General features: G+C 41.2%; 2 protein-coding genes and 1 long non-coding RNA gene across 3 annotated transcripts in view; all 3 read right to left on the bottom strand.

The window, feature by feature from the left end:
• Positions 1 to 5354, bottom strand: part of LOC308315100 (structural maintenance of chromosomes protein 3-like) — a gene marked incomplete at its 3' end in the record, with an annotated part of 31388 nt that extends 26034 nt beyond the window's left edge. The window contains exons 1-7 of the mRNA XM_080762929.1: positions 5322 to 5354; positions 3357 to 3432; positions 2796 to 2834; positions 2526 to 2593; positions 1998 to 2069; positions 1442 to 1521; positions 1257 to 1335 (exon numbers count right to left, since the gene is read on the bottom strand). Coding sequence (XP_080619055.1) covers positions 1257 to 1335; positions 1442 to 1521; positions 1998 to 2069; positions 2526 to 2593; positions 2796 to 2834; positions 3357 to 3432; positions 5322 to 5336 — 429 coding nt within the window. The 5' untranslated portion in view covers positions 5337 to 5354. The remainder of the gene's footprint in view (positions 1 to 1256; positions 1336 to 1441; positions 1522 to 1997; positions 2070 to 2525; positions 2594 to 2795; positions 2835 to 3356; positions 3433 to 5321) is intronic.
• A 4317-nt stretch (positions 5355 to 9671) lies between these two features.
• On the bottom strand, positions 9672 to 19508 carry LOC308315431 (stathmin-2-like). The gene is made up of 5 exons (XM_080763396.1): positions 19390 to 19508; positions 13498 to 13596; positions 11532 to 11722; positions 10463 to 10654; positions 9672 to 10366 (listed from the first exon to the last, which is right to left on the bottom strand). Exons 1-5 carry the CDS (start codon positions 19409 to 19411, stop codon positions 10307 to 10309), a joined length of 564 nt encoding a protein of 187 aa, XP_080619522.1. The 5' UTR covers positions 19412 to 19508; the 3' UTR covers positions 9672 to 10306.
• A 4888-nt stretch (positions 19509 to 24396) lies between these two features.
• LOC308316213 lies at positions 24397 to 25850 on the bottom strand. The gene is made up of 3 exons (XR_013964132.1): positions 25733 to 25850; positions 25388 to 25448; positions 24397 to 24675 (listed from the first exon to the last, which is right to left on the bottom strand). It is a non-coding gene; the product is annotated as an uncharacterized lncRNA (long non-coding RNA).
• Between the last annotated feature and the right edge of the window lie 369 nt (positions 25851 to 26219).

The raw sequence follows: 26219 nt of genomic DNA, 5'->3' as shown, positions 1-26219 counted from the left end.
ACGACGTGTTGTGAGATTGTAGATCTGCTATTGTCAGCATGCAACCAAGTGTAAAATGACTTAGACTGGATCTCTTGTCCACTAGTCCCTTCCTAACATTTTAGTCTAGTTTTTTGCTGTTGACGGAATTGTCAATACATTTAGTCATCATAGCTTAAAGTTATAAAGTCAGACAACAAACACAATGTATCAAATAAGGATTACAACATCCCCCAAGATATTGTGACAACACCCACTACAATAGTAAAGTAAATTTCCCATTCCCTTGTCCAGGCACAAAAGTAATTTGTCCGTAGCACGAGCACACACAAATACATTTTAAATCAACTAACTGTAAGTTGTTTTTGGTGAATACATGATTGAATATTAGATGAATATTCTCAGTTTACAAGAAATACAAGAATTGAAATTGGCGGCTGTTCATAGCTACTGTGGAGTTAGTACTGCTGTATGGGGCTGAGACATGGACCCTTACAATACAACAGGAAAAAGCCCTGGATGGAGTCTACACAAGAATGCTACGAATGGTACTAGGTCGGCTAGGGGCGGCTGTGGCTCAGGAGGTAGAGCAGGTCGTCCAATGATCCGTGGGTCGGCGGTTCGAATCCCGGCTCCTCCTGTCTACATGTCGAAGTGTCCTTGGGCAAGACACTGAACCCTACATTGCCTCCAATGAGTTGGTCGGTGTGAGCTCGCCACCATTGGTGTGTGAATGTGGGAAGTGAGGACGCTGGCATCGACTGTTCGCCGCTTCACCTCCCAATGTATGAATGAATGAACCATTGTAAAGCGCTTTGAGCACTTGGAAAAGCCCCAAAAAATTTATAAAAATAAAAATAATGCAATTCATTAGGTGTCATATGGACGGACCACATCAGAAATGTGGACCTACCACAGGTCACAGACAAAGTCAGAGAGAGAAGGATGAGGCTGTCAGGGCACTGCGTCAGGCACCCAGAACTTGAGGCAAGTCAATTGACCCTATGGGAGCCAACGCAGGGCAAAGCCAGGAGGGGAAAGAAGCGTACCACCTACAGTATGTACAGTAGATGTGCTGCGGCGCGACAGCTTGGCTGACTACACTAAAGAGCTCAAGAACCTGATGTTGGATAGGAAATTGTGGTGGGCAGCGATCTAGGAATCCCGAGTTGGTGTTGGCTAGACCTCACTCTCGCAGCAACTAACTAACTAATAAACCAATTTCATGAGTAATACAACAGTGGTAGTAATCGCGTGAAGGTGCCGCTCACACTCACCTTTCCCTGTTTGACGATGTAGTACGGGTTACTGCGAGAGAAGCCAGCACACTCCAACAGGTTCATCACATCTTTCTTACTGTTAAAAGAAAAGCAGAATCGCAGAAGTAAACAAATGTGCGTTCACAACAAATGATGGTTTTACAGCGATGACAGACAAGCAGCAGGCTGACAGCAGTACTTACGTCACCTGCATTTTGTCTAAGAAATACTGGTCCTTCTTGGCACCAATGACACGGCGGAGGGGCACCTCCTCTTTGGCAATCTGAGGGGAGGCAAAGACAGCCGGCTATTATGTCAGACTTTTTCCCGTTTTTGTAGGCCTCAAGATCAGCTACAATGCTACCAATGTACAGTTTTGAAATGTACAAATATTAAAAAACTAAAACATTTTATTTTTAAATTAGTTTTTAAACTAATAATATAATAATATAATAAACTAGTCAACTAGGCAACTAGTCAAAATCACTAGAAGTGAAAGCCCTAGTTAGAACAAGCTTTTGTGATCAAAGCAGTAAAGCACGTAGTATTAGCAATATCATCGAATTGCTGTCGAATGGACAGACCTTTTTTTTTTAAGAGTAGGATAGATAAGTAAGTACATGAAGTTATCCCATCCATGAGTAACTGTTGCACTGTTGTTAAAAATGCAAGATGCATGCATGAGTATTAAATGGGCATTATTATGAGATCATGTCAGAAGATTTAAGTAGATGTGTATATAAAATGAAAAGGTCTTACCGGCAGCCTGTTGTCACAATTGTCAAACATAATCTCCACAAAAGCCGAAATGGCACGAGGTCCAGTTCCCTCCTAGAAAACAAACAATTTTTTTCACACATCATTAATTCTTTTTATGAACGATCCTAACACAAACATACATTTTTCTGTCTAAAAGGGCCTTTCAAACGTGAAGCGATATAACGCGCCTATAGTTCATTTTCAATGAGACCTGCGTTTTTGCATGGGGCACTGGGGAGCAGTCGCAGTGCGACAACGCAAGCGTATTTACATGAGCGTGGTCCTGTGAATTTGTTGCACACGTGCTCGTTACGTGCACACGCCCGCGACTCACCAGACCTGGATTCTGTTTAGCTTTTTTTTTACGCTTGCGTCTTTGCACCCCTCTTGAGCAGACCTGGAGGTCTGCGTTCCTCGCTTCACGTTTGAAAAGCCCTTAACAATGTATCTTGTGCAAATTGACAGCATAAACGTTGGTTAACCATCCAAATGATTCTGTGGGAGTTTGACATTTTGACTATTACTTACATGGAGCAAGGCCAGTCGCTGCTCCGGACGAAGGTGACTGAACTCGTCACTGAGCACAAACTGAATGGCTAAAGAGAAGAAACAAGAACCAGAGAGGTCAGCCTAGTCAATCAATGCTTCAAGTCAAAAATGTACCTTGCCAACTTTCAAGTCAAGTCTTTCGTCAAGTTAGTAATGTTTTTGCTGCGCTGTTCAATCAACAAAACTCCACAAAACAAAAAGTGCAAATAATTTATCTTAGTTATGTAACTTATGTTGGTAAGTACCTACCATAGAAAAAGTTACTTTTTCCTGAGCCATTTCGTCCAACTGTAATCGACAGGAAAATAATAACAATAAACATCAAATAAACAATTTTAAAAAGCATCTGGTAAATATTTAATCAAGATCCTCTTAGCATCAAGTAAAAAAGCAATCACACGACGCTGGTACCAACAGGACCCACCAACGAAAGATCAATGGATGGACATTATTGAGGAACCGTATTCTATGGAAAAACTAACATTCATACTGAGACTACAAGAGGATAAATTCTATAAAAAGTGGGAAAAGTGGAATCTCTTCTCTCAGCCTAGCGATATTGCAATAGGATTTCATTGAATGTTTGTTGCAGCCTTTTTTTCCTTTTACTTTGTGTCCTTTTTCTTTTTTTTTCTTTCCCGTTTTGTCTTGTTAGTTGAGTTTTTTTTTGTCTGTTCTTCCTTCAATAAAAATTAAGTGAAAAAAAAAAAGGCATCTGGTAGGGATGTGTGAAAGTGTCCGAAATGAAAATTGATTACTATAATTCATATAAATAAACAGACATTATGTTTTGCACTAAACAGTACTCACCAATGACATTATGCTTTGGGCTAAACGGGTCTACAACAGTTTGGTCCCTGTAACTTCGGAACCCCTGGATGATGACCTGGAGATTAAACAGAACAATGATTTGGCAGCAGCAGCACACACACACACACACACACAACCTGGGACGTGCACACATAGACGTCAAAGGGGGCTTCAGCCCCTGCCTTTTATACCACCCGTCTGTAAAACAACTGTCCTCTCCAGACCACGAATGCAGCATTTACTATGGTGGAAGAAATGCAAATGCCCTCCCTCTCCTTTCCATGTCATGCCGGAAGGAAGAATTGCTTTTTCTCTGAATGCTCCTGAACTTGTCGTTACACCGCATCTCCACTAGCTCAAGAGTGCTGGGTTGAGAGCTTGTAGATCTGCTATTTTTGTCCAACCATGCCCTCTTACGAGATTTCATCCCTGCCTCTTACCACTCTCTGCACGTCCCTGTGCACAACAGTCCAAAAAGTAATTCCCTCCTACTCTGGGGTCATTCCCAAATGATACATTATTATTGTTTACCTCTGGGATCCTACAGTTCATTTGTTCTCAAAGTGGGGTCCGGGCACCCCTAGTTGTCCTTGAGGGAGTTCCAGGGGGTCCCTAGAGCTAAATGAATCTAGTTAGGAACCAAATGGACCCTTATGGGTCTGTAACTCTGAGTGTACAAATGGAACCAAATAAATGCAGTACTTAGTTTAGACAGTTTTTGGTTTGGTTTAGTCACTAGTCCTACCAAAGGGGCCCCTGAACTTGACTGGTCGCATGGCCTTTTCCTTTAGGGCCCCCACCCTATGGAATGCTCTGCCCCTGGAAATCAGGCTCATGCTGAGTCGGTCCCACATTTTAAATCTCTACTTAAAACTCTTTTTATAGACTATCTTTTAATCCTAATTTCTCCTGATTGTGTTCTATTGATAGTTTACTCTGCCTTAGCTTCCTGTTTCTACCTTTCTGTACAATTGATTGCCTGTATGGGGGACGGGGGTCCTTGACATGACAAAGTTTGAGAACGACAGCTGCTATAGTTTATCTGGAAATGGTTCAATGTAGGCCTACAGATGATTATGTTTGACATTGTTTTTAGATTGATGCTTATTGTAAGTGGCTCAGGAAGAGTGCTAAATCAGTGGTTCCCAAACCTTTTCATGTCAAGGACCGCCACATACCCACATTGACACTAATTTCCCCGCCGACCACCATTTGAAAAGCTATGCCAGGACCCCCATAAATAACTTATAAAATGCTCTAGCAGTGATTCGTTTAATTTCAAGGACCCCCAGTTTGACATGAATTTTAGTCTACAGACAGAGCACCATATGTTTTAATGTAATTTCTATCTCTGGGACCCCCAAATTATATAGTAAAATCAATGTAAATTTAACTCTGAGAGTGTACAAATGAAACCAAATCCATTTGGTTCCGACCCATAGCCCATTCATCCAAATAGAAAAGTTCCAAAATGCCTAAACGAAACTAAACCAACATTGGAGCTGTACGAAAAGCTTGAATTATTTCAATTGTTTCATTTAAAAAAAATCCACTGAAGACATGCATGTCTTCAGTGCATTCTTAGCCCCGCCAGTCAGAACCTATATGGTCAGAAGAGAACCCAACGGTACGTAAAGTTTCTGTACCATTGGGTTCTGATAGCCCAAACAGACTCTCATAGAGGGTTTTTTTTTTAGAGATTCGTCAGAATCGAAAAAAACTTCTACGAGAGTCTAAATGTTTGGGCTAGGGTTCTGACTCGTGGGGCCCGGCTACTACTTTCTGTGCAGAAGCGCCGAGCGGTGATTATTGAGTTTGGAAGCACAAGTCAATGCTCCATATGTTCAATTCATCAGAATAAGTCACTGAACGTGTACAGGCTTTGAATTAGCACATACATGCACGATAAATTCATGAAAACTAGTGCTAAATATCACTAAACTAAACCATGTGCTGTCAGCTTACCTGTTTGATGTACATATTGCTGCTTATATTGGGGACTTATTTCCTTGTGCCGAGGGTAAACTATATGCTAACGGTTGGGAAAATAAATAAATACTTATATTGCATTAAAACAAACAGAAGTTTACAGAACAGCGTCGAAATTATGCCAAATGAATGATGGCGTGGGTGGGTGGGGACTGGAATTGGATTATACCATTAAGTTAACAGGATTTCAATTTTATGACTATGAAATGATATGCCATGTACTGATACATGGACTTGGATTGTATTGTAGAACCAAAATGTTATTTATATATATATATATATATATATATATATATATATATATATATATATATATATATATATATATATATAATAACCTGATTAAATGATGTGATATACATGTTCACTACGTTATTGTATGTATTAAGCCTCGTTACACCCCCGTGTTTTTAAGTTGGTACGGTCTGGGGGTGGAAAGGTAAATTGGACTGTCCGGTTTGGCGGCCAACGTTTGAACTTTGAAGATAACTCTAATACCTGACTCTGCCAGATGGGGGTGCTATGTGATTGTGATTGAAGTAGTGCAGTCAGTGGTTCCCAAACTTTTTCATGTCCTGGACCCCCAAATTGTCACTAATTTAGCCCGCGGACCCCCATTTGACATATGGGGGTCCATAAGAGACCCCCATTTAATGTCATTTCCCCCAATTTAAATATTGTAGAAACCACTGTTAATGTAACTCTGTGTACAAATGGAACCAAATTTTAGGGTCCATTTGTACACTCTCTGAGTTACAGACCCATATGGGTCCATTTGGTTCCAAACTATCATCTAGCTGGGGGACCCCCTGGAACTCCATCAAGGACCCCTGGGGGTCCCTGGACCCCCCTGGGGGTCCCCGGACCCCCCTTTGGGAACCACTGCTCTAGTCCAGTGCAGGTTTTCAACCACGGACCACCATTTGATGACATTTAGCCTCTCAGACACATTTGAGCCACAGGCCATTTGATGACATTTAGCCTCTCAAACCCAAACTTATAAAGAATATTTTGTTGTTGTTGGATAAGATTTTGTCCACAATTCCATGCTGTATTGATGTTGGTACCATTAGGAGAGGTAACAGGCAAATGTTGATCAAAATGACAATTCTTCTACATTCTCTAATTGTGTAAACGGCTTGTAAATTAATTTATGCAGATGTTTAACAATAATGTACCTTAAGAATTTAAGATCTACAAGGGTCCATGTGGTTATCAACCTTAGTTCTGAAACGTACGGCCTCAGTCTAAAATGGGTTAAAAGCTAATGACCATAAAGGAATATGAATGAATATGATAATATGAAGTTGTGAAACACAATAGGACAGTTTTTACATTTACTTTATTTAACAATATTTCAATGTTCATATACCGGTAGTTTTTTTTGTATATTATAACTGTAGTTTTTTTTTTGTGATCAAGTTTTTTATTTCATTTTTTGTTAAAATAAATAAAGAAAAGGGGTTTCTTTCCCCCACCCCACCCTCCCACCCCACAGGTTGAACAGCGAAACAGATACAGGGTTACAATACATCAAGAAATAAATAATCATAATAATAATAGTAAATAAGGCGAGACAGATATTTTACAATTGGAAAAATCAAATTAAAAAGGAGAAAATAACAGTTATCAGAGACGTTGGCATGATTTAAGTTTTTCTAGTGCTGTGGATAAGACATCACGTGTGTTTTCTTGTGTAATCACTACGATAAAACATTCATATATAGAATATTAAGTGAACTCAAATGAGTCATATAACCAGACTTCATTTTTAGTCTGAATTTGAAGTAGATTTTTTACTTGTGTTTCAAAGATGGACAGATAAACAGATGAACAGAAAGGGGCGGTCAGTGGAGAGCAAATCTCCAGCACGCCCCTATAATGCTGTACACTGTCTCTGGCACAGTAACATCAAACCACATCTCTGTTCCATCTCTGTGTACAGCATCCAGTACAACAAATGTGATAGGTACAATGAAAGAGGCATGAAAGCCTATTGGCATATTTCGTTTTCTAAGCAAAGCAGTTTGTTTGTTTTATGCCATACTATTTCCTTGTTCAGGAGTCATCAGTATTGCTTATGAAAGGCCAGCTTGCGTAGCTGGTTCATGCAGTATCCTTGTTCAACACCAAATGTAAATGAGTGTTGCTGGGGAAGTTCCCTTTTCGATTAGAATCATTATATTAGACAAATGTATATAAGCCACAGACACCACCAGTCTTCAATCCTCATACTTGCTGGTGCAACCAACATCAAAACCTTTTCTTCTATAACAAAATGGAAGAGCTTTTCATCAACAACTCATGTCTCCTCACTTCACCAAACACACCGTCCAGCCAAGTGGAATCTTCCACAAGGCCATCATATATGACCGGATTGGTTCTTTTAATCCTGTGTTGTGTCCTTGGTATTCCTGGGAATGTGGCTGTACTGGTGCTTCTATTACGCAAACTGGAGCAAAACAACTTCACTCATCTCTTGATGCTGAACTTGACTTGCTGTGACCTCCTGTGTCTGATCACGCTGCCTGTGTGGATCGTTGACAAACTAAGAATCTGGGAGATAAACTACAATGTTTGCAAGTTCATCTCGTTCCTGACCTTTTGCAGTCTCTCTGTCAACATTTTCACCATAACTCTGATGAGCATCCAGCGCTTTGTGATAGTACTTCATCACCACAGGTGGGCACAGATAGGTAAAAAGGGTGAGAGAGCTCTGCTAGTGGGACTGTGAGGGGTGTCTTGCTTCCTGACATGGCCATCGGTTGCCTCCTATGGCATGATGAAGGAAGGACATTTTGTCTGCACCAGACCACCACAGATGGAAGGACAAACTCTGGCTGCCACAGTGGTGGAGCTATTGTTGGGTTTCATTGTGCCTTTCTCTGTCATGACATCTTTCTACATCTGCCTGTACCAGAAGGTGAAAGAGACAGCTCTGACCAGCAACAAACGAACAAGCCAGCTGATCTCAAGAATCATCATATCCTTTCTTGTTCTCTGGATTCCAACCCACATTGTTGGTATCGTGGGATTAGTGGGAGCTTCACTCCGTATATCACAACCTGATGTGGCATATAAACTGGAACAATTCACAGATGAAGCGAGTATAGTTCATATTTTCCCCTTCTTCAGTTCAGTCATAGACCCATTTCTCTACGCCTTTTCTTTTCAGAAAATGTGGTCAAGAAACAGAGAGAATGAAGATAATATTCTGTCAGCTAATAACGTGTGACCTTTTTACAGCATGGCTGTATAGGAGGCCATCTATAAGAGTGTGTGTGTGTGTGTGTGTGTGTGTGTGTGTGTGTGCGTGTGTGTGTGTGTGTGTGTGTGTGTGTGTGTGTGACTGTGTGTGTGTGTGTGTGTGTGTGGTGTGTGTGTGTGCGTGCATGTGTGTTTATTACTTTATCAAATGTTGCAACTATTGTCTATTTATTGACATTTTAACCGTGACATTATTATTCTGTCTTATAAAACATTAAAACTAAATGTTCCAAATGAAATTGTGGAGGTGTTTTTTTGTAAAATATAGGCCTATCATCCAGATGCAGAACAATAATGAATTAAAACAAAGTCAAGGTAGAAAATCTGTAGCAGAGAGAGTTTACTTTCTCAATGTATTTATTTAGGGGGGGGGGGGGGGGGGGGGGGGGTTCAGCCCATTTTGGGGAGGTTTGGGTCCCTGATTATATACTGTATCACTATCAATATGTCCCATTCATCCAGATAACAGTAAAGCGCCCAGGGTCATAACCACCACCACCACCACCAGAATGTTTTAGATTCAGAACAACGACAAACATGTTTCCCATCTGTCTGTGAAAGATCTAATTTTTTATATGACAGCCACCATAGGCCATTTATATCACATGATGTCATCATCCATCATCACCATCTGTGTGAGTGAGTGTGCATGCGAGCACGCCTGTGTGTGTGTGTGTGTGTGTGTGTGTGTGTGTGTGTGTGTGTGTGTGTGTGTGTGTGTGTGTGTGTGTGTGTGTGTGTGTGTGTGTGTGTGTGTGTGTGTGTGCGCACGCGTCTGTCTGTCTCTCTGACAGAACTAAAAATGGCATGCCCAAAATAGGGACACCAGGTTAGTATGTCTGGGTTTCATAAATATTTAACCAATGAAATGTATTACCAAGATTTTGTCAAATGTCATCACATTTTGCTGTATATTTATTTATATCAAATTATAATCTATATGGTATTGGTTCCCATAAATATAAGAAGACAAGCACGTACCGTACACTACACACAAACACACAGCTGCCACAAAAACATGGACAGATCAATCTTTTATTTGTTAATTACATAGCTAGATCAACACAACAGACCATCCCCCATCAGTACTCACAAGTTAACAGCATTGCAGGTTGTGTGTGTGTGTGTGTGTTTGTGCGTGTGTGTGTGTGTGTGTGTGTGTTTGTGCGTGTGTGTGTGTGTGTGTGTGTGTGTGTGTGTGTGTGTGTGTGTGTGTGTGTGTGTGTGTGTGTGTGTGTGTGTGTGTGTGTGTGCGTGCGTGCGTGCGTGCGTGCGTGCGTGCGTGCGTGTGTGTGTATGTGTATGTGTGTGTGTGGCACCGTGTGCGTGTGTGTGCGTGCGTGTGCGTGTGCGTGCGCGCAACCAAATATAAATTAGGCATAAGTGCGCATGCACAAATCATCACATTCTAAAAGTATCGCCTGCAATCCAGCAACATTTAAATTTTGTGGAATGTACGATTGGTTGTAGAGTAAAATGTTGCAGTACTAGGCCTACATAGTTGTGTGATCATGACAAACTACAGTCATTGTCAGGTCTTTCCACTAAATTTGAATTTGAATATGTGAATATAAGACTAAACAGTAGAACACAGAGCGAAAATGATGACTGTCGACAAGTTTAAGTGTTAAAAAATGTTTTTTCAGGCTAAAAACACGCATCCCACTGGGGATTCATCCAGCGACGTTCATCTCCTATCCAGAGAGGTCGGCCTGGAGCTCCTTGTTCCGACGCACCTCGGCGGCGTGCTTCTCCTGGGAAAAGGCGGAAAAAACCCCAAAAACAAAACATCAAGCACAAAAATAAAACAGGTGAGGGAACTGAAAGTGAATGGAACATACAGTACATACTTTCTCACGCAGCCTCTGCTTCAAGGAGTTCAGGTGAGACTGGCGGTTCTGGCTTATGACCTCCATTTTGTGGATGAGCTTTTCCTCCGTAATCCTGCTGAAGTTGTTATTGTCTTCCATGGCCTTGAACTGCACCTCCTTTTCATGTTCCCTCTGGTCAGCCAGATACCGAAGCACATCCGCCTCCTGAGACTGGAGTCAGGACACGCACGCACGCACGCACGCACGCACGCACGCACGCACGCACGCACGCACGCACGCACGCACACACACACACACACACACATTTGAATTATTTTATTTGGATCTGCACAAGAGGCGTAATACAATAGACCCAAACACTGATCAGAATTAGGTTATACATTATATGGTCCAACCAGATATAGCTGCTGCACATGCTTAACACACAGAGGGAAAAGAAGAAACAAATATATATATAGCACATTGTTGACATACTATTACTTGACACTACTAGACAGGATGTACACACACAATTGGAAATCTGAAAAATCACCTTCACAGAGACACTGGCTGAATGAGCTTTCATCATACTGTACCCCTGAAAAGATACTGTACAATGTAAGAAGGCCTGCTACTTTTGAAAAGATATAGGGCAGGTTCTTTGAGGTTCTACCTTCAATATCTCCTCTGGGTTGATTTAGTTTTATTTATAATGTTATTTTCACGTATTTATCCGAGTTGATGTTGTACAATACAGAGTAATGAGAGCTGTGTAGTTTTCCTTTATGGGGTTGGGGTGGGAGGGGGGGGGGGTTTGTTTTTACTGTTTTTTGTCTTGTCTTGTTTTAAAAAAAAAGAAAATCATGATTCTGTAATTCATTGTTGTAAATGATATCTGCATTATCAATAAATAAATCTTAAAAAAAAAAAAAGAATAGTTTGGATGCAATATAGGTTATCACCTGTTTGTTTCCATACTGCACATACACAGGAAGCTGACTGAAAACAAACTAAAACAAACGCTCCACAAAAGAACTGGCTTGGGAATGGTCACACGCCTCCCTCAAAAGTTTCCCGCCCTCTCTTTCTCCTCTCCTCCTCCTCCTACCTTCCTCCTCTCCTCGGCATCCTCCAGCCTCCTCTGCAGCTCTCCCAGGGAGAGCTCCTTCCTGGGAGGTGAGGCCAGGGGGCTGGGCCTATCTGTCAACGGCTCAGTGGGCCACTTCAGGATGACCTCGAACGACTGGCCTGAAAGACGCTTGTTGATCGGCTTCACCTCAATGTCTTTCACCTCAATGTCTGGAGAGAAACACAGGAGCCAAAATGGCTGGCATGCATTACCTGAGTGGTGACTGGAAATGAGAATAATATGCATCTTCTTCCAGCCGTACTCAGTTGCACGTGGGTGTAACACCCCAGAAATAGCAGATCTAGTATACAAGCTTGCAGATTGGCTATTATCAGTGTGCAACACCTGTGTGCAGCTAAGTATAACTCAAGCTGAATACTATAACACTAAGGGACAGGGACAATGTACAGTAGAGAATGTGCACCGTGTTCAAGTGCCGTTTCTCCTCTGTCCATTGAGGTTCAAATTGCTGAGTCTTACATTCACATTCTCTAATGTACACTGCAGCAGGAATAGCTATAAACAAATATACACCAGCAATCCCTGCACGGGTGTCTTTGGCAGCACATCAGGGCTTAAAATCTAAATCGATGGCATACTGTAATTTTAAACGGTGTAGATCTAATCACAATAACATTAAATTTTTCAATACATGTGGTGAGAATGAAAAGGTGTCACAATATTATTTATATACCCTAATAAATATTGCATTCAAAGGTTTATTATCAAACTATCACAATCATGTATGATATCACACTGCATATTCAAAATTATGTTGTTCAATGTGATGCGGTATCAGTAACATTCTCCATTGCTCCATGGATATGTTGAGGAAACAGACAGGTTACGTTTAGCTTTTTATCATTCATTTGCCCATCAGTGTATAAAAGGAACAATCAGGGTATGATCACACTGATGTAACAATAAAAAATATTGCCCAGTCAGCTCTCAGAGAATAGAGAATGACACAGTGACGCCATCTCAATTGTTTGCTGTCGTCCACTCTACAGAGCATGGCCCTGATAAACACACTTGTATGTCAAACATACAATAATGTCTCGGACTTCATTCATCATATTTTGCATACACTGATCGATAACAGTCACCTTGTCTACAAGATATTCAATATCTTTCCTTTCATTTTCCTGTCAGTGCCCTTGTTTGTGTGTTCCCCGTGTGTCTTCACTCAGTCCACTCGTCAATGTTGTGATTTCTGGGGTAGTAACCTGGTACTTGCCAACTCTTTTCCTTGTGACCAGCCATCTAATAGAAGAGTTGCTACAGCTCTACCCTGTGGACACCGGACATTACTGCAACACAACCCTTTCCCTCAGCCTCAGAATCATACTCGCCCTCTGCTACAGTACCTGCTTACCTCCAGGCCAGCCACGTTTCACCAATCCACCTCCCAGCCTACCCCACTGCCCCTTCACTTATATGGCCTGCCCTACATTATATCTGACCTAATCCAGCCCCCCGACACCACTAAGTTATTTGGATCAGATGACCAGTTTTTAAAGGTCCAGCGCACACGACTGAAGCTAAAAGTCGACCGTGCTTTTTTGGTTGCAGCACCAAAACTGTGGAACTTACTGTTCTTAGGACTGCATCCTCTTGGGTCATTTTGAAGACACATATGTTCTCTTTGGTCTTTTAATCAACTGTCCCACTGCCTCCATGGAGTAATTCTTGGACTCTTTTCTTGTGCCTTTTTAAACCTCCATGTTCTCCTTCATTGTTTACTAGACTTTTTTTTTTTTATGTATATTTTGTTATGCTGTGCCGCATTTGGCTGCACCAAACATTCAGAGGGTTAACAATAAGAAATGAGGCTACCTAGGGCCGTAACAATCCTGCTGTAATTATGACACTTTTCATGGCTGCATTGAAGGATTTCCACATGAATGAATCCAGAACAGAGCATCTATTCCAACGTGTTACTGACCTTCATGTTGGAAGTGGGTGGCAGTAGAGATGGCCTGGGGATACAGACATGAACACAGTACTGACATCATTGACATCTCCTTGATCTTCTCCGTGTAGGCTGAGAGAGAAAGAAAGAGATTAAGCTATTGGTTGAATCTATATTTGAATATTCAGTAGTTATTCATTTACTGTATGACCAACAGGCCAGTTTGGGCGGAATTAATATACAGAGGTAAGGCACACACCATCTCTGTTTTTCACAGAGAACACAACAAATAGTGATAGGTTGAAAGCATAGAAATATAAGTGGTTAATTAACAAATGTAGCTCGCTTTTGAATATTTCCAGTTCACTTCCTGCCTTAATGCGACCTTTTAACAAAAGGTCATCTGAAAAGGTGAAGACTGTGATGCAGCTCCCCCTCTCACTCTCTTCTCTTTTTATTTATTTTTGCTCTAGAGCAGAGTACAACTATGCAATATTTAATGTGACCCTCCCCTGCTGCTGCTGCTGCTGACTGTGCATGCAACATTACTCCAGGGCGTCTAGTGGGATTGTGGTCTTGTGTGAGCGAGTTCACCAGCTCAACGGGCTGTTGTTTATGTAAGAGTTGTCAGTAGGGCTGTCACGACCATTTCATTTTGCTTGACGATTAATTGTCACACAATCCCCCTCCCACTTCATCCTGTTTAAAGACCTGTCATTCGTTCTCCGCTCAGAAGCGCATTGTGAGCATGATGTGGTATGATGGTGAACATTTTATTTTACAAAGTAAGATTTAAAGTTACCCCTGCAATACTGACATAAATATGTAAAACAATAGGCCTATATGAAACACTTTACTTTTTCTTTTCTTAATCATGCATGCATGTTGATGATTGCTAACATTTAAAAAAATGTTTTAACCAAGTTATCTAGCTACTTTGGTGATCCTGCTTTGTGAAATACATTTGATTAAATGATATGAGTTGAAGTGTTGAGAGTCGTATATCATTAGCAATATTATACAAAACTGAAAATGTGAATTAAATGTTTGCAGCAATTGTAAAAAAATAAAACAAAATCAGGTAATAGAGTGCCCCAGAAGCAACCACATTTGATCTGCAGGGTAAAATACATACTCCTTCCCAGGTCAGATTATTATTTTCAATATTTTGTATTGCATTGTATTTTGGATCTATTCCGTGGTTTTTGATGGCCCTTTCTTTGATCGTGTGAAATAAAACACTGAAGAGAGTGGTGAGTGAGTTATGCTTTATTTACTTCATTGCATGCCTGTGCCAAATGAGGATGATGATGACCAGATCGAGAGACATACAGGAGTAACAGGAAGGCAGCACGTTTCCTTCCAATGCAGCTGTAGCCACGAGGGCAATCTGAGTGCAGAGTTTTGCCTGGTCATGTAGTGAATTATTAAGAGGCAAACTGTCATCTTGAAATAACCATCGACATTCTCACGCAGCCATTTAGCATGCGCAAAGATTCCAAACATCTCTCTCACACATGCATGCACACACATGCACACAACACACGCACACGCACAGCTAGCTTACATAACATAATCCTATATATCTGCTGTAGGAATTGCTGTAAGGACCATTCAGCCAGGCAGAAGCCAGCTGCTTGTGCTTGGGTTGCATTCATTCACACACACAAACACAAGTACAGTGTTCATTCCTGTTGTGCGTATGAAGCCCTGCATGTCCGTTTACATTTTTTATTATTGACAGTGACCATTAGTGAAAGCTGCTATTATTATACTTGGTCGTACGAAGGTGCCATGCAAAAATAGCACATAGGACATTGCGTGAGTTTGTAGAATTACCTGCTATATTCGCTATTTTTGGAATTCTTTTGAAAAATGTCCACCTATACAGGCCCAAAATAGAGATGCCAGGTTGAAACTAAGTGGTTAAAAATGTCTTAGCTATACTGTTCCTTTAGAGAGTGATGGAGAGGTCACTTTGGAGGGACAGACATCTAATGAACCCACTGAACCTACGTCAGAATACAGCAGCTGGCACACTGCAGCGGCTGAACACTCCATGCTCTCTTGGAGCATCATCCATATTCTGTGGCGAACATTCACCAAAAATAGCCGATTTACAAGCTCACCTTGTAGATCAGCTATTTACGGCTAAGCTATAGTAGGAGTCCGGGAACTCCATTCAATGATGTACATTATACTCAATACTGTATGGTTTAAGTGGTTAAAAGACAGTGAGACAGCAGAGTATCTATGACCCCGTCTGCATAGACCAGGTAAAGGTCATCTGAAACAGCAGACAATACTTGGAACTCTCTCAGGTGGAAGAACAGACTGCGTTCCTCCTATTGGGAGATGCCAAATAGAAAGACAAGCAGACCATTTGCTTGTTTAGGCAAAATAATTATTTTCTTGGCACAAGACTCAGATCCTCTGGGAGTTCGTTCCAAGTTCCAACTAATGCGTGGCATATATAATAATGAACTCAATTCTGCCTCACCATGTTTTGTTTTAACTCAACTCATTAAGTCAGAGATGTAATTTGGCCCTAATCCATCAGCAAAGCAATATTAAAACACCTGTGAGCTCTCCCTGAACAGATGATTACATTTTGGGTGCACTGTAGCACACCAATGTACATACAATAGTATCTTCAAATTAATTGAAATTTGGACCATCATTCAAGTGAGCTTCAGTTAACATATTTTAATTTTGGATATGCATTACTATAGTTTCAACAGGCAATAGACTACACTGCGGTTATTTAGAAAGGATTACAGCATCTCTGTCATGATTTTACACAAAAAGTATAATGTCCGTCCGTCCGTCCGTCCGTCCGTCCGTCCGTCCGTCCGTCCGTTCATTATCAGTCAGATAATGCACTAAGGGGATATCGATGCCCACGGCTACTTTCTACAGTTAGCCACGATTGGTGTATGATCTGATTACCTAAACAAAATTGAATCAGGATCAATAAAGACTCCCTTGACCGACTTTCGCATGTACCTCCCAAATCTCTTAGAGTCTCCCCATCACACGGTGTGCAAAGAAACAAATTACAGTCGAGAGGCTTAAATCTGCTTCTGCGCGTGGCCCTCGTCGACTCGATGGCCTGATTGTGACAATGAAGTGGGGTAACAGTGTTTCTAATCCTGCCACAGCAGACTGTCTATACTCTGCCCATAGACACAACATCCATCCATAACCTCTACCTACAATACATCTATCTGCTGTGTCTGACTGAGCAGAAGCCACATGGGAAATTAGGCCCAGCTTCCCACATTTCTCATTATATTATTTCTACTCTCTCTCTCTCTCTCTCTCTCTCTCCTGCCGTGCCCCTGCAATATTATTTATCACTTCATTCCGACATGTCTCTAGCCCAATCTCTTTTTTTCCCATCTCCGTGCTCTACCTTCATCTATCTTTCATGGCTCTCCTGCGTATTTCTCCCCGTCTTGTTAATTTGCTGTTCAGGCGCTTGCGAGCAGCTGCTAGGATTAGTGGAACTTTAGAGTGCAGACTTTGATCAAGCTTAAATAGCGGTACTCAGATACCTGTATATGGAATGCACACTGAAATATTTGCAAACGCAGAAAGCCACACTATGTCTATCCAGTGATAATGTAGGAAGGTTCATTAAATTCATGTCTTCCGTCATGACCAAAGTTGTAACTGAGAACAATAACTGCGAATACCTTCCAGGATGTCAGACATCATGTGACCAGTCTATGAGGTCAATATGATGTCATCTCCAGATTTGGGCTGTCGTATAATTATATAAATGTGACAAAGCACTATTGATCCAGTGTCACACGTGTGTGTGTGTGTGTGTGTGTGTGTGTGTGTGTGCGTGTGTGTTGCCACATGTGGCACAGAAAAATTAGACAATATCATAATCCACCCATCTCTCACCACCTGAGCCTACATACACACACACACGCACGCGCGTGCGCGCACACACACACGTGTGTGTGTGTGTGTGTGTGTGTGTGTGTGTGTGTGTGTGTGTGTGTGTGTGTGTGTGTGTGTGTGTGCATGCGTGCGTGCGTGCGTGTGTGCACGTGTGTGTGTTCTTCTATTGCAACCCTCATCTCCTCATCATTAAACCAGGATTAGTGTCCAGAACCTTGTACAACCTCATCTCTCATCTCTCTCCATCATCAGGTTCACAGAAGAACAATAGATTCACAGTGACAACTAGAAAAATGTGAATGGTTAGGTTATTGTGGGCCAGCAATGTTTGGGAAACAGGCCGGTGTGAACATTTTGGGGCAGAGGTTCTTCCTTGGCCTCCAGGGAGTGTGCATGCATGCAAAGTTTTACTCCGATCCAACGGTACCAGAGATTAGCTGCTTTTCTTCCTTGTCCTAGTGGGAACGTGTGCAAAGTTTTATGACAATTGGATGCTGCGTTTATGAGTTGAGACATTTCGTTCAAAACGGGCCACTCTGAAAAATCGGACAGATCTGTCTTGATCACATACTGGTAACTATAGAGGCAATGTGTACTGATTCGCGTGATGTTTGGACAGACGGACAGACACACGGTCGGACAGACAAGGGCAAAAACGTAGTCTCGGCCACGCCCTCGGCCTGGCGGAGACAATTACTTACATGTTTGACCAAATATATGCCAAGGAACAACAATGATTAAAAATCATCTTTTTCTACCAAAGAAAAATATCATCGTCAATAATTGTGATAAATATTCGAGATTATAATATTCAGATAAATAATGGAGAATAGTCCTGCAGCTATGACATGCTTAACATGCAACAGCAGACTGCTGTGTGCCCCTGCTTACACACCCTCTGTTGTCACATGTACTCTCCAGGGTGTGGCTGCTGTGACAAAGCACTATTGATCCAGTGTCACACGCGTGTGTGTGTGTGTGTGTGTGTGTGTGTGTGTGTGTGTGTGTGTGTGTGTGTGTGTGTGTGTGTGTGTGTGTGTTGCCACATGTGGCACAGAAAAATTAGACAATATCATAATCCACCCATCTCTCACCACCTGAGCCTACATACACACACACATGCACGCGCGCGCGCACACACACACACACACACACACACACACACACACACACACACACACACACATACACACACGTTTCCAAAATGAAACCTTTTGTGTTCTCTGAGTGCCTCTGGGTAAATTGCACAACACATCCCTGATGGCAGAGATATTATTCTGCAAATATTGGTCTAAAGGCTGTATGAGGTCCTACAAAAAAAGTTATTCCTTATATTTTACACTGTTCAAATTCTGGTTCTGGGCAGGTGTTGTCCAATCATAGCATCTCGGAGTCGGAGAGTGTGCAAATGGCACCAAATGGACCAGTAAGGGTCCATTTGGTTCCATTTATACACTCTCAGAGTTACACGAACACTCAGGATTTTACAGTGTAAGCATCAAAGGAAATCATTAGTTAATTGCTACAGTATGGAATTGGGAACTATATGAAGCATTAACCAAGATGGAATAAAATAAAGTGACTCAGCACCTCAGTTACAGTAAACTGTCAACTTGTAAAATACTTTTTTCTAGAGCTAGGCTATAAGCATAAGCTAAAAGGCTATACCATTTCAATGTTTTCAGCACTTCTCGCAAGGATTTGTCAATTAAACAATCACGTTACAAACATGCATTCAACATCAATTGCCTGGATATTAGCCAATATTAGGCTACTGTAACTGATGAGGAGGGTCAGTATACAGAGTGATATGACATTTAGGCATGTTTGTCAGTTGAAGTTATCATAGCTATGAATTTGCAAAAAGGAGTGGTCTTCCTATCTACAGTACTGTACAGCCTATACAGCGTCACGTATTTCATTTCCTTTCCAATCGAATTAATAATTCCCATAATGTTCCCAAAGCACTCGATGGCTATTTATTGAGGATCTAGAGATGCTGTCATTTACCTGACATGACGCTGGTTGCCATGGCTGCTGTCTGGATGTTCAAGCGATATGTTCAATAGAAGGAACGTTAACCCGTGAAGGCGAGAGTCCGATCCGTCGGCCTGATGCTCGCCGTCGCCCCGGTAAAGAACAATGAAGCAATATAACTTCACCGGTAGAGCTGCTGGGGTTGTGGTCTGTCAGGAGAACACGCGCACGCGCACAGCGAGAGAGAGAGAGAGAGAGAGAGAGAGAGAGAGAGAGAGAGAGAGAGAGAGAGAGAGTCGATCTTACCCACTGGCCACTGCTCTTCAATGCAACATTTTGATGTGTGACATGACAGACTGAGAATACATAATTATTAGACCTACATTATAATATTACTGCTTTATACTATGTTTAGGGCACTTAATTAGCTCGCCCGCAGGTGCAGCCAACTGCATAACAACTACAACCTGATGGCGTCTGTTATACCATTGGTATCGATGCACCAACGCAAAGCCAAGTAGCCATGGTGCCTATTATGGGGTAGCACCCGCAGTTTCATTAAAGAGGTCCACACACACACACACACACACACACACACACACACACACCCAAACAAACATGTTTAAATTACTCCTAAACATTTTTAAACACTCTCCTATCCTCCTGGTGGAGACCAGCTGTGTCCAGAAGTGCACTTTTTCTAGTTAATTTCTGCATCTCTTAGGGCCCATTTAACCATATAATGCATTTGGATGGCAAAAATGGCAGATCTGCAAGTCGCAGTGTCTTGAATGAGATGTGCTGCATACGGTATGTAGGCCTGTCTACGTCAGACAGTATGAAATAATAGGGCTTCAATTGGTTCATTATTAATGAACATCAGAATGATTCTGTTTGTAGGCTAGTCGATGTGGATTGTCGCTCGCTGTCTTTAACTGCAGGTGAGCGTTTTGTACAAGCTGGTTAGCCAGACTCAGCTCTGATACATTATTACCATGATGGAATTAATAGTTCAGTTCAGTTCAGTTCAGTTCAGCACCACGGCCAGCAGCCACTTCGTCAGCGAGCTCATATAGTCATTGCTCGTTGAGTGGAGGGAGGCTGTTCTAAATCAGCTTGATATGATCACCAGTTCACCACTACACTATGATGATCAGATTCACACCTGGCACCGCACTGACTAATATAACAGGCTGGAGAATGCATTATGCATACGGGGTCCCACCGTCCCTGTGGGGTCCTTGAAACGTTGAAGACCTCTATAATCTACAAGACTGCAGGCCTAGATGATGGACGAAAACCATCTGGAGATAATAAATGGCAGTGAGCATCTTTCATTTACGACTCCACACAGGACCATTTCAGTAAAAAATATAATTTAATTGTTTTGATTTATGGCTCAAGAAAGCAACACACCAATTTGCATACAGAAATGTACAGTGCAAATCTATAAAAGAGAACAGAATTCTCACCCATGAAGTGCATGTAATCATCTCTGCACATTTCAAACAGATATAAAATTCTCCTCTCTCTTGTCCATCAGAGATGTGATAATATTACCAATTACAGGGGTATCCTGAGGCTGAGGGTGCCATTTTCCTTGACAATTAAAAAATAACTGCTTACCATTTATGAGAATGCATGGTTAACATATCAGTCAAATTTTGGTATTCGACAACAGAATAAATTAAGGGCCTATATCTATCTATTTTCTTCTTTCTGTAATTCCACAAGATTCTGTTTGTATGTGACTGTAAGTGATTATGTGTCCTTTGCATTTCTCAACCGCTCATCCAATCAACTTACGGACTTCTGTGGGTATTGCTGAGGACCCAGGGGCCTTTTAAAGCAAAGGGGCAAGTCCTTAACTGGCACTGCAAGCTTGGCCCCACACGTTCATATATATAGTTCAAGCAATGGGCTCAACACTGGCTCACTCATGGAGGTCTGTGAAGTATAGAACACATCAAGGACACTAATGAAAATACTTATGGCTCCATTATATGGGCCCAAACCTGGTGGGGTTTTGGAAGTAAGCGTTAAATATCAAATACTTCAATAAAATCCTCAGTATTAATTTATCCATTTGTAACAGAGTGTACAAATGTAACCAAATGGACTCATGCAGGACATTTGGTTAGGTTTGCACAATGTCTGAGTTAAATGAACACTGAGGATTTACTGTTTGTTTTTCACACTGCAACCTTTCTTTCATCACATGTAGCCTGCAGGCATTTCCAACATGATGTATGGCATTCTGTCAGCCCTATAGGTGTGGCAGTCTGGACAAAATGAATATGGATGAAGTGGCTCCTTTGAAATTGAGCTACTGCATCACTGGACAACAATCCAGATTAAAACATATACTGTGCATTGCTATTGATCGTTTTTCTCATGCAGGTATCCATTTTAATTAAGTTTGCTTGCTTGATGACAAAACATTAATTCAGTATGCTCGGTCTGGAATAGAATATAGGCATATAGGCATGCATGCAAAGAAAATCCGGTTTAGTAAAAGAAATACATGATGTCACTGGATTATATATTATCCAAGATCAAATAAGATTTTTTTGATTGTATGGACAAATGTTAGCTGTGATACGGACATGTAAAGAACATGTGTGTAGGTAAATTCATCCAGAATATTCTGAATATGTACAATTTATTCTATCCTGGGGGAGGCTGGCAGGTGGGGGAAGGGGGGGGTAAAGCATCATTAATCACATAGGCTACTTGTGTGTGTGTGTGTGTGTGTGTGTGTGTGTGTGTGTGTGTGTGTGTGTGTGTGTGTGCGCGCGCGCGCGCGCGTGTGCGTGCGTGTGTGTGTGTGTGTCTGTGAGAGAGAGAGAGAGAGAAAGAGAAAGAAGAATAAAACCTTATTGTCCATTAAATTTAACATAAAATGGAAATGCACACTGGCAGTAGGCTTAAACAATAAAAAAATAATACATCAAATTGAAATACACAAATAAATACAAATACAATATATAATTTTTTTAATGTAAAGAATGATAATTCATTATCTTAATCTAAATTTCATCCCCTTTCTCCCGTTATGATACTTTCGTATAGTTTTATTTTGAAAAGTACAGTTGAGACTAATACTTGTTTTATTTTGAAAAGTACAGTCGGGTGGATGATGTCATTGCCGTTTTGTGGACTGCGCAAGCGCGTCGCGCCAAGCATAAAAATAAATAAGTTTACATGATGAAACAACATAAGAAGTAATCCTTAACTTTACGTCTTATTAGAACATTTAAAAAAACCCCAGAGTACTTTCAAAATGTTTTAAACCGTTTACGTTTACGTGGAACGACCAGGACCCATAAGAACGTACCATTTATTATTATTTAACATGATAAATGACAATGTCAGCTAACGTGTGAGTACTGTAGCATTATTTAAAGGATCGGTTCGCCACTATTATATGGCCTTTGTCATGCTTTAGTATGATATCCGTTCATGAAAACAATAAAAATATTTACATTTGGCGAAACCGCTGCGGAGAACGAGTCATGTAATGAGCTGAGGCACGGTAATATCATTTCCTACAATACCCACAGTGCATTGCGCGACAGACAGAGAGGCAGTGAGGCAGCCCCTTAGAGTATAGGGCAGCCCCCAGGAAGCTGTCATCTGAAAGTTTCTCGTGTTGTTTAGAGTTGACTTGAAAGCGATAGAAGTAATAATAATAGCTAATATTTAGCGGTTGTAATAGTAACAGCAGTAGTGGTGGTATAGTAGTTAGTAGTCTCTGATAGTAAGTAGCGTAATAGTAGTGATTTCGAACGTGCGCAGCGTCGGACTCGAAATTCCACTGGCTGGCTTTGTTTTTAGAAATCGTTATGAAGTACAGATGCAATCCCAGCTGTGTGAACCACTTTGGGTGTGCAGTGAACATTTCACCAACGCAGATATCTTCCAGTTCAACCGCAATCTAATGGAAGAATTGACGCGGAGCATCATCATCATCGAAGCAGAAGTTGCAGAACAGAGGTATGTCATTATTGTCATAATAAACTAAAGCTACAATGCTGTGTACAGTACACCAGACACTGAATGAATGGCGATTGCATTACAGGAGGAGACCACATGCATTTCCTTTCAAAATACATGGTTGTTGTTACACGTGGTTGTTGTTGTGATGTCTATAAATTAATTTGACATACCGAGTGTCTCTGATGCTTACAGCATTATAAAGATTTTGTTGCTGTTTGTAACTGGAACACCCTCCACATAAACGCCACCATTTTTCCTAGCTCTGGTCCATAGCCTCAGAGTAAGGCTATGGAACAGAGCTAATTTTTTCCATATCAAGCTGCAAACTACAAACCAAACATAAAAGCATTTAAAACCGGGAAAGCATCTGTATTTGCATTGGCTATTCAAAAATAGCAGATATACAAGCTCAGTGCGTCACTTGGAGTTGGTGCCGTGCTGCGAGCTTGTACATTTGCTATTTTTCAAATGTTTTGCTAAAATAAAAAACCTTATTGTTTACCATATTGTCTCATGATTGGTCAGAGGCCCATAATTGCATAATACTTTATTTGTTGCAGGAGCTGAGGTCTCGGTGGCTGTCTTCAACTCAAGAGATGAATAAGTGGCTTTCAAGGAACTCCCAAGTATACAGTATATTATATAGATACAATTTACTTTGTATGTTGCTATTGAACACAATCTGGATTGATAAAAGAATGTGATCTCATTTTCAAATATTAGACATGTACTACTCCTAAGCCTTTACCAATATTGTTGTGCAAGTACAATTTTAATTCTGGACTTTTACTTGTAACAGAGTATTTTTATATAGCAATATTGATTCGATCCTTTTTCTTCTGGGATTCTTGCACACTGTCCGATTTTTGTAATCTGAGTAGGAGGACAAACTTTGCCTGTGTGGCCTTGTTTTTTAAACCTTATGTTACAGTACAATAAAACACATTCACTGACATAAAGTCACACTTATTTCCATTGTGGTCTTGTTTGTATAAACAGACATGTGAATGATTTGTATCACGGTGGCCTTTGATGCAATATTGACAGTTTGAGCCTCAGAGTATTAGGAATTGGTCAAAATGTATAAATACAATAGGCCTACATGAGAAAAAATAAAACAAACTTGACATCAAATCAACTATCTTTTAATAGTACTGATTTACATAAATCTATAAAAACAGGGGTCTACGGTTGAACTGGAAACTAACAAACTACATGTACAATCATACAAGTGCATTAGTCAGAGGTCACTGAGGCAGGTGGTTCTGCATGATGACATGTCGCTGGAGCAGCTTCTGGCCAGGACAGGAGACGCACATGCTGTGGTGAGACAAGAGTCAGTAATGGTGAAAGCACTAAATGATTACTGGAATGGACGACTGAGTGTGTAGGCTATGTGCAGTATGTTTCATGTGATGTACACTTGGGTATTGGACTGTTAAGATTACCGTCCAAATTAGTAGGTAGGCTACAACTATATCAAATATCAATGATAATAATAAGCAGACTTGGCAACCTGACTTGTAGAAAGTATTCACACAATCATGTTACCAAGATTGCCTTTTTTTACCTTTAGAAATATTGCATGAATCAGAGCCTGTCAGTCAGTAGATGATGCAAAAACACTGATCCATGCCTTTGTTTTTTCTGGGCTCGATTACTGCAATTCTGGACTGCAGAATACTGCCAAAGAAAACAACGGAATCTGTGACCTTCCAACCTACATGACTGCCTTCTATTTCAATGTTTTATGCCTTGCGTTTTTCTCTCCATTGCTCTGTAAAGCACTTTGAGCTGCATTGCATGTCATAAAAGTGTGTGAGACACAGTAGGCCTATAGTATAAATGACAGTATATTTACTACATTTTACGGGACTTTGGTTGACCACTGGTCTTTGTAAAAGCATATATAAATATGTGAACCTTTATTGAAAATGATATTCCCTCTAGTTTTCTAGGGGGTCAAACTAAATACAGCAAATACAGTAATGTGCTTTATGTATGAAGTTTGAGTTGAGTATGTATGGCTCACCATCAGTCCATCAAAGACATCTTCAGCTTCATCAGCCTTCTGTAGTACCATCTGGGCTGACCTAAGTGAATGAATGGACACAGGTATAACACTTGAATGTTTACATTGCTAACCCTGAAACATACGAGCCCATGGCTAATACTGTACATTGCTTCAGATGGCATGCCATACATACAGTTTTGAATTGAATGAATGAATAGAAGATGTTTGGACCGAAAAGTTGTAGGCTGAAGCCGTGCCTATATCCTCTGACACTTATGTAAACAATACGGTGTGGCGACACACACACACACACACACACACACACACACACACATATAAGCTGTAAATACATTGAACACTTACTTAAATCTGAATGTCCCTCTTGGTCCATCGGGCTTCGGTTGCAACTTCCAGTTTGAGGCATCCTGAACGCATGTCCCCACTTCTCAGTAAAACAGTCAACACTATCTGGGCTTTTCCTGGGCAGAAAAGTTTGTGTGTGCGACGTACTGGTTCAGGGAAAGCTACTAGCTACTATAGCTAGGTCGCTCCAGCAGGCATCAGTCCACCCACAGCAACTAGCAGTGCCAGTGTTGTCCCCGTCAATGCATTCCTTCCTCCGTATATTTCTGGTTCATAATATAACGACCCTAACGCAGATTCTGCCAATATGTATTTAAAATTATCTCGTCCAAAAACTCCCATGGAGTAGCCATACTGACTTGTTGTTGTGGAGTAGCCACAACTCGTTGTTGTGTAGGCGAGAGACCGTGTCCTTCGCGGCTAGGCTAGCTACGGCAACCCTACCTGTCCAGTCCCTTGTAGTTTCTGAGAGCCTACCGAGGGTCAT

Source organism: Protomyctophum bolini (assembly GCF_963924005.1).
Source record: "Protomyctophum bolini genome assembly, chromosome: 5".
Classification (NCBI taxonomy): Eukaryota; Metazoa; Chordata; class Actinopteri; order Myctophiformes; family Myctophidae; genus Protomyctophum; species Protomyctophum bolini.
The sequence above is the reverse complement of the archived record's forward strand: the minus strand, read 5'-3'. Positions and strand labels throughout refer to the sequence as shown.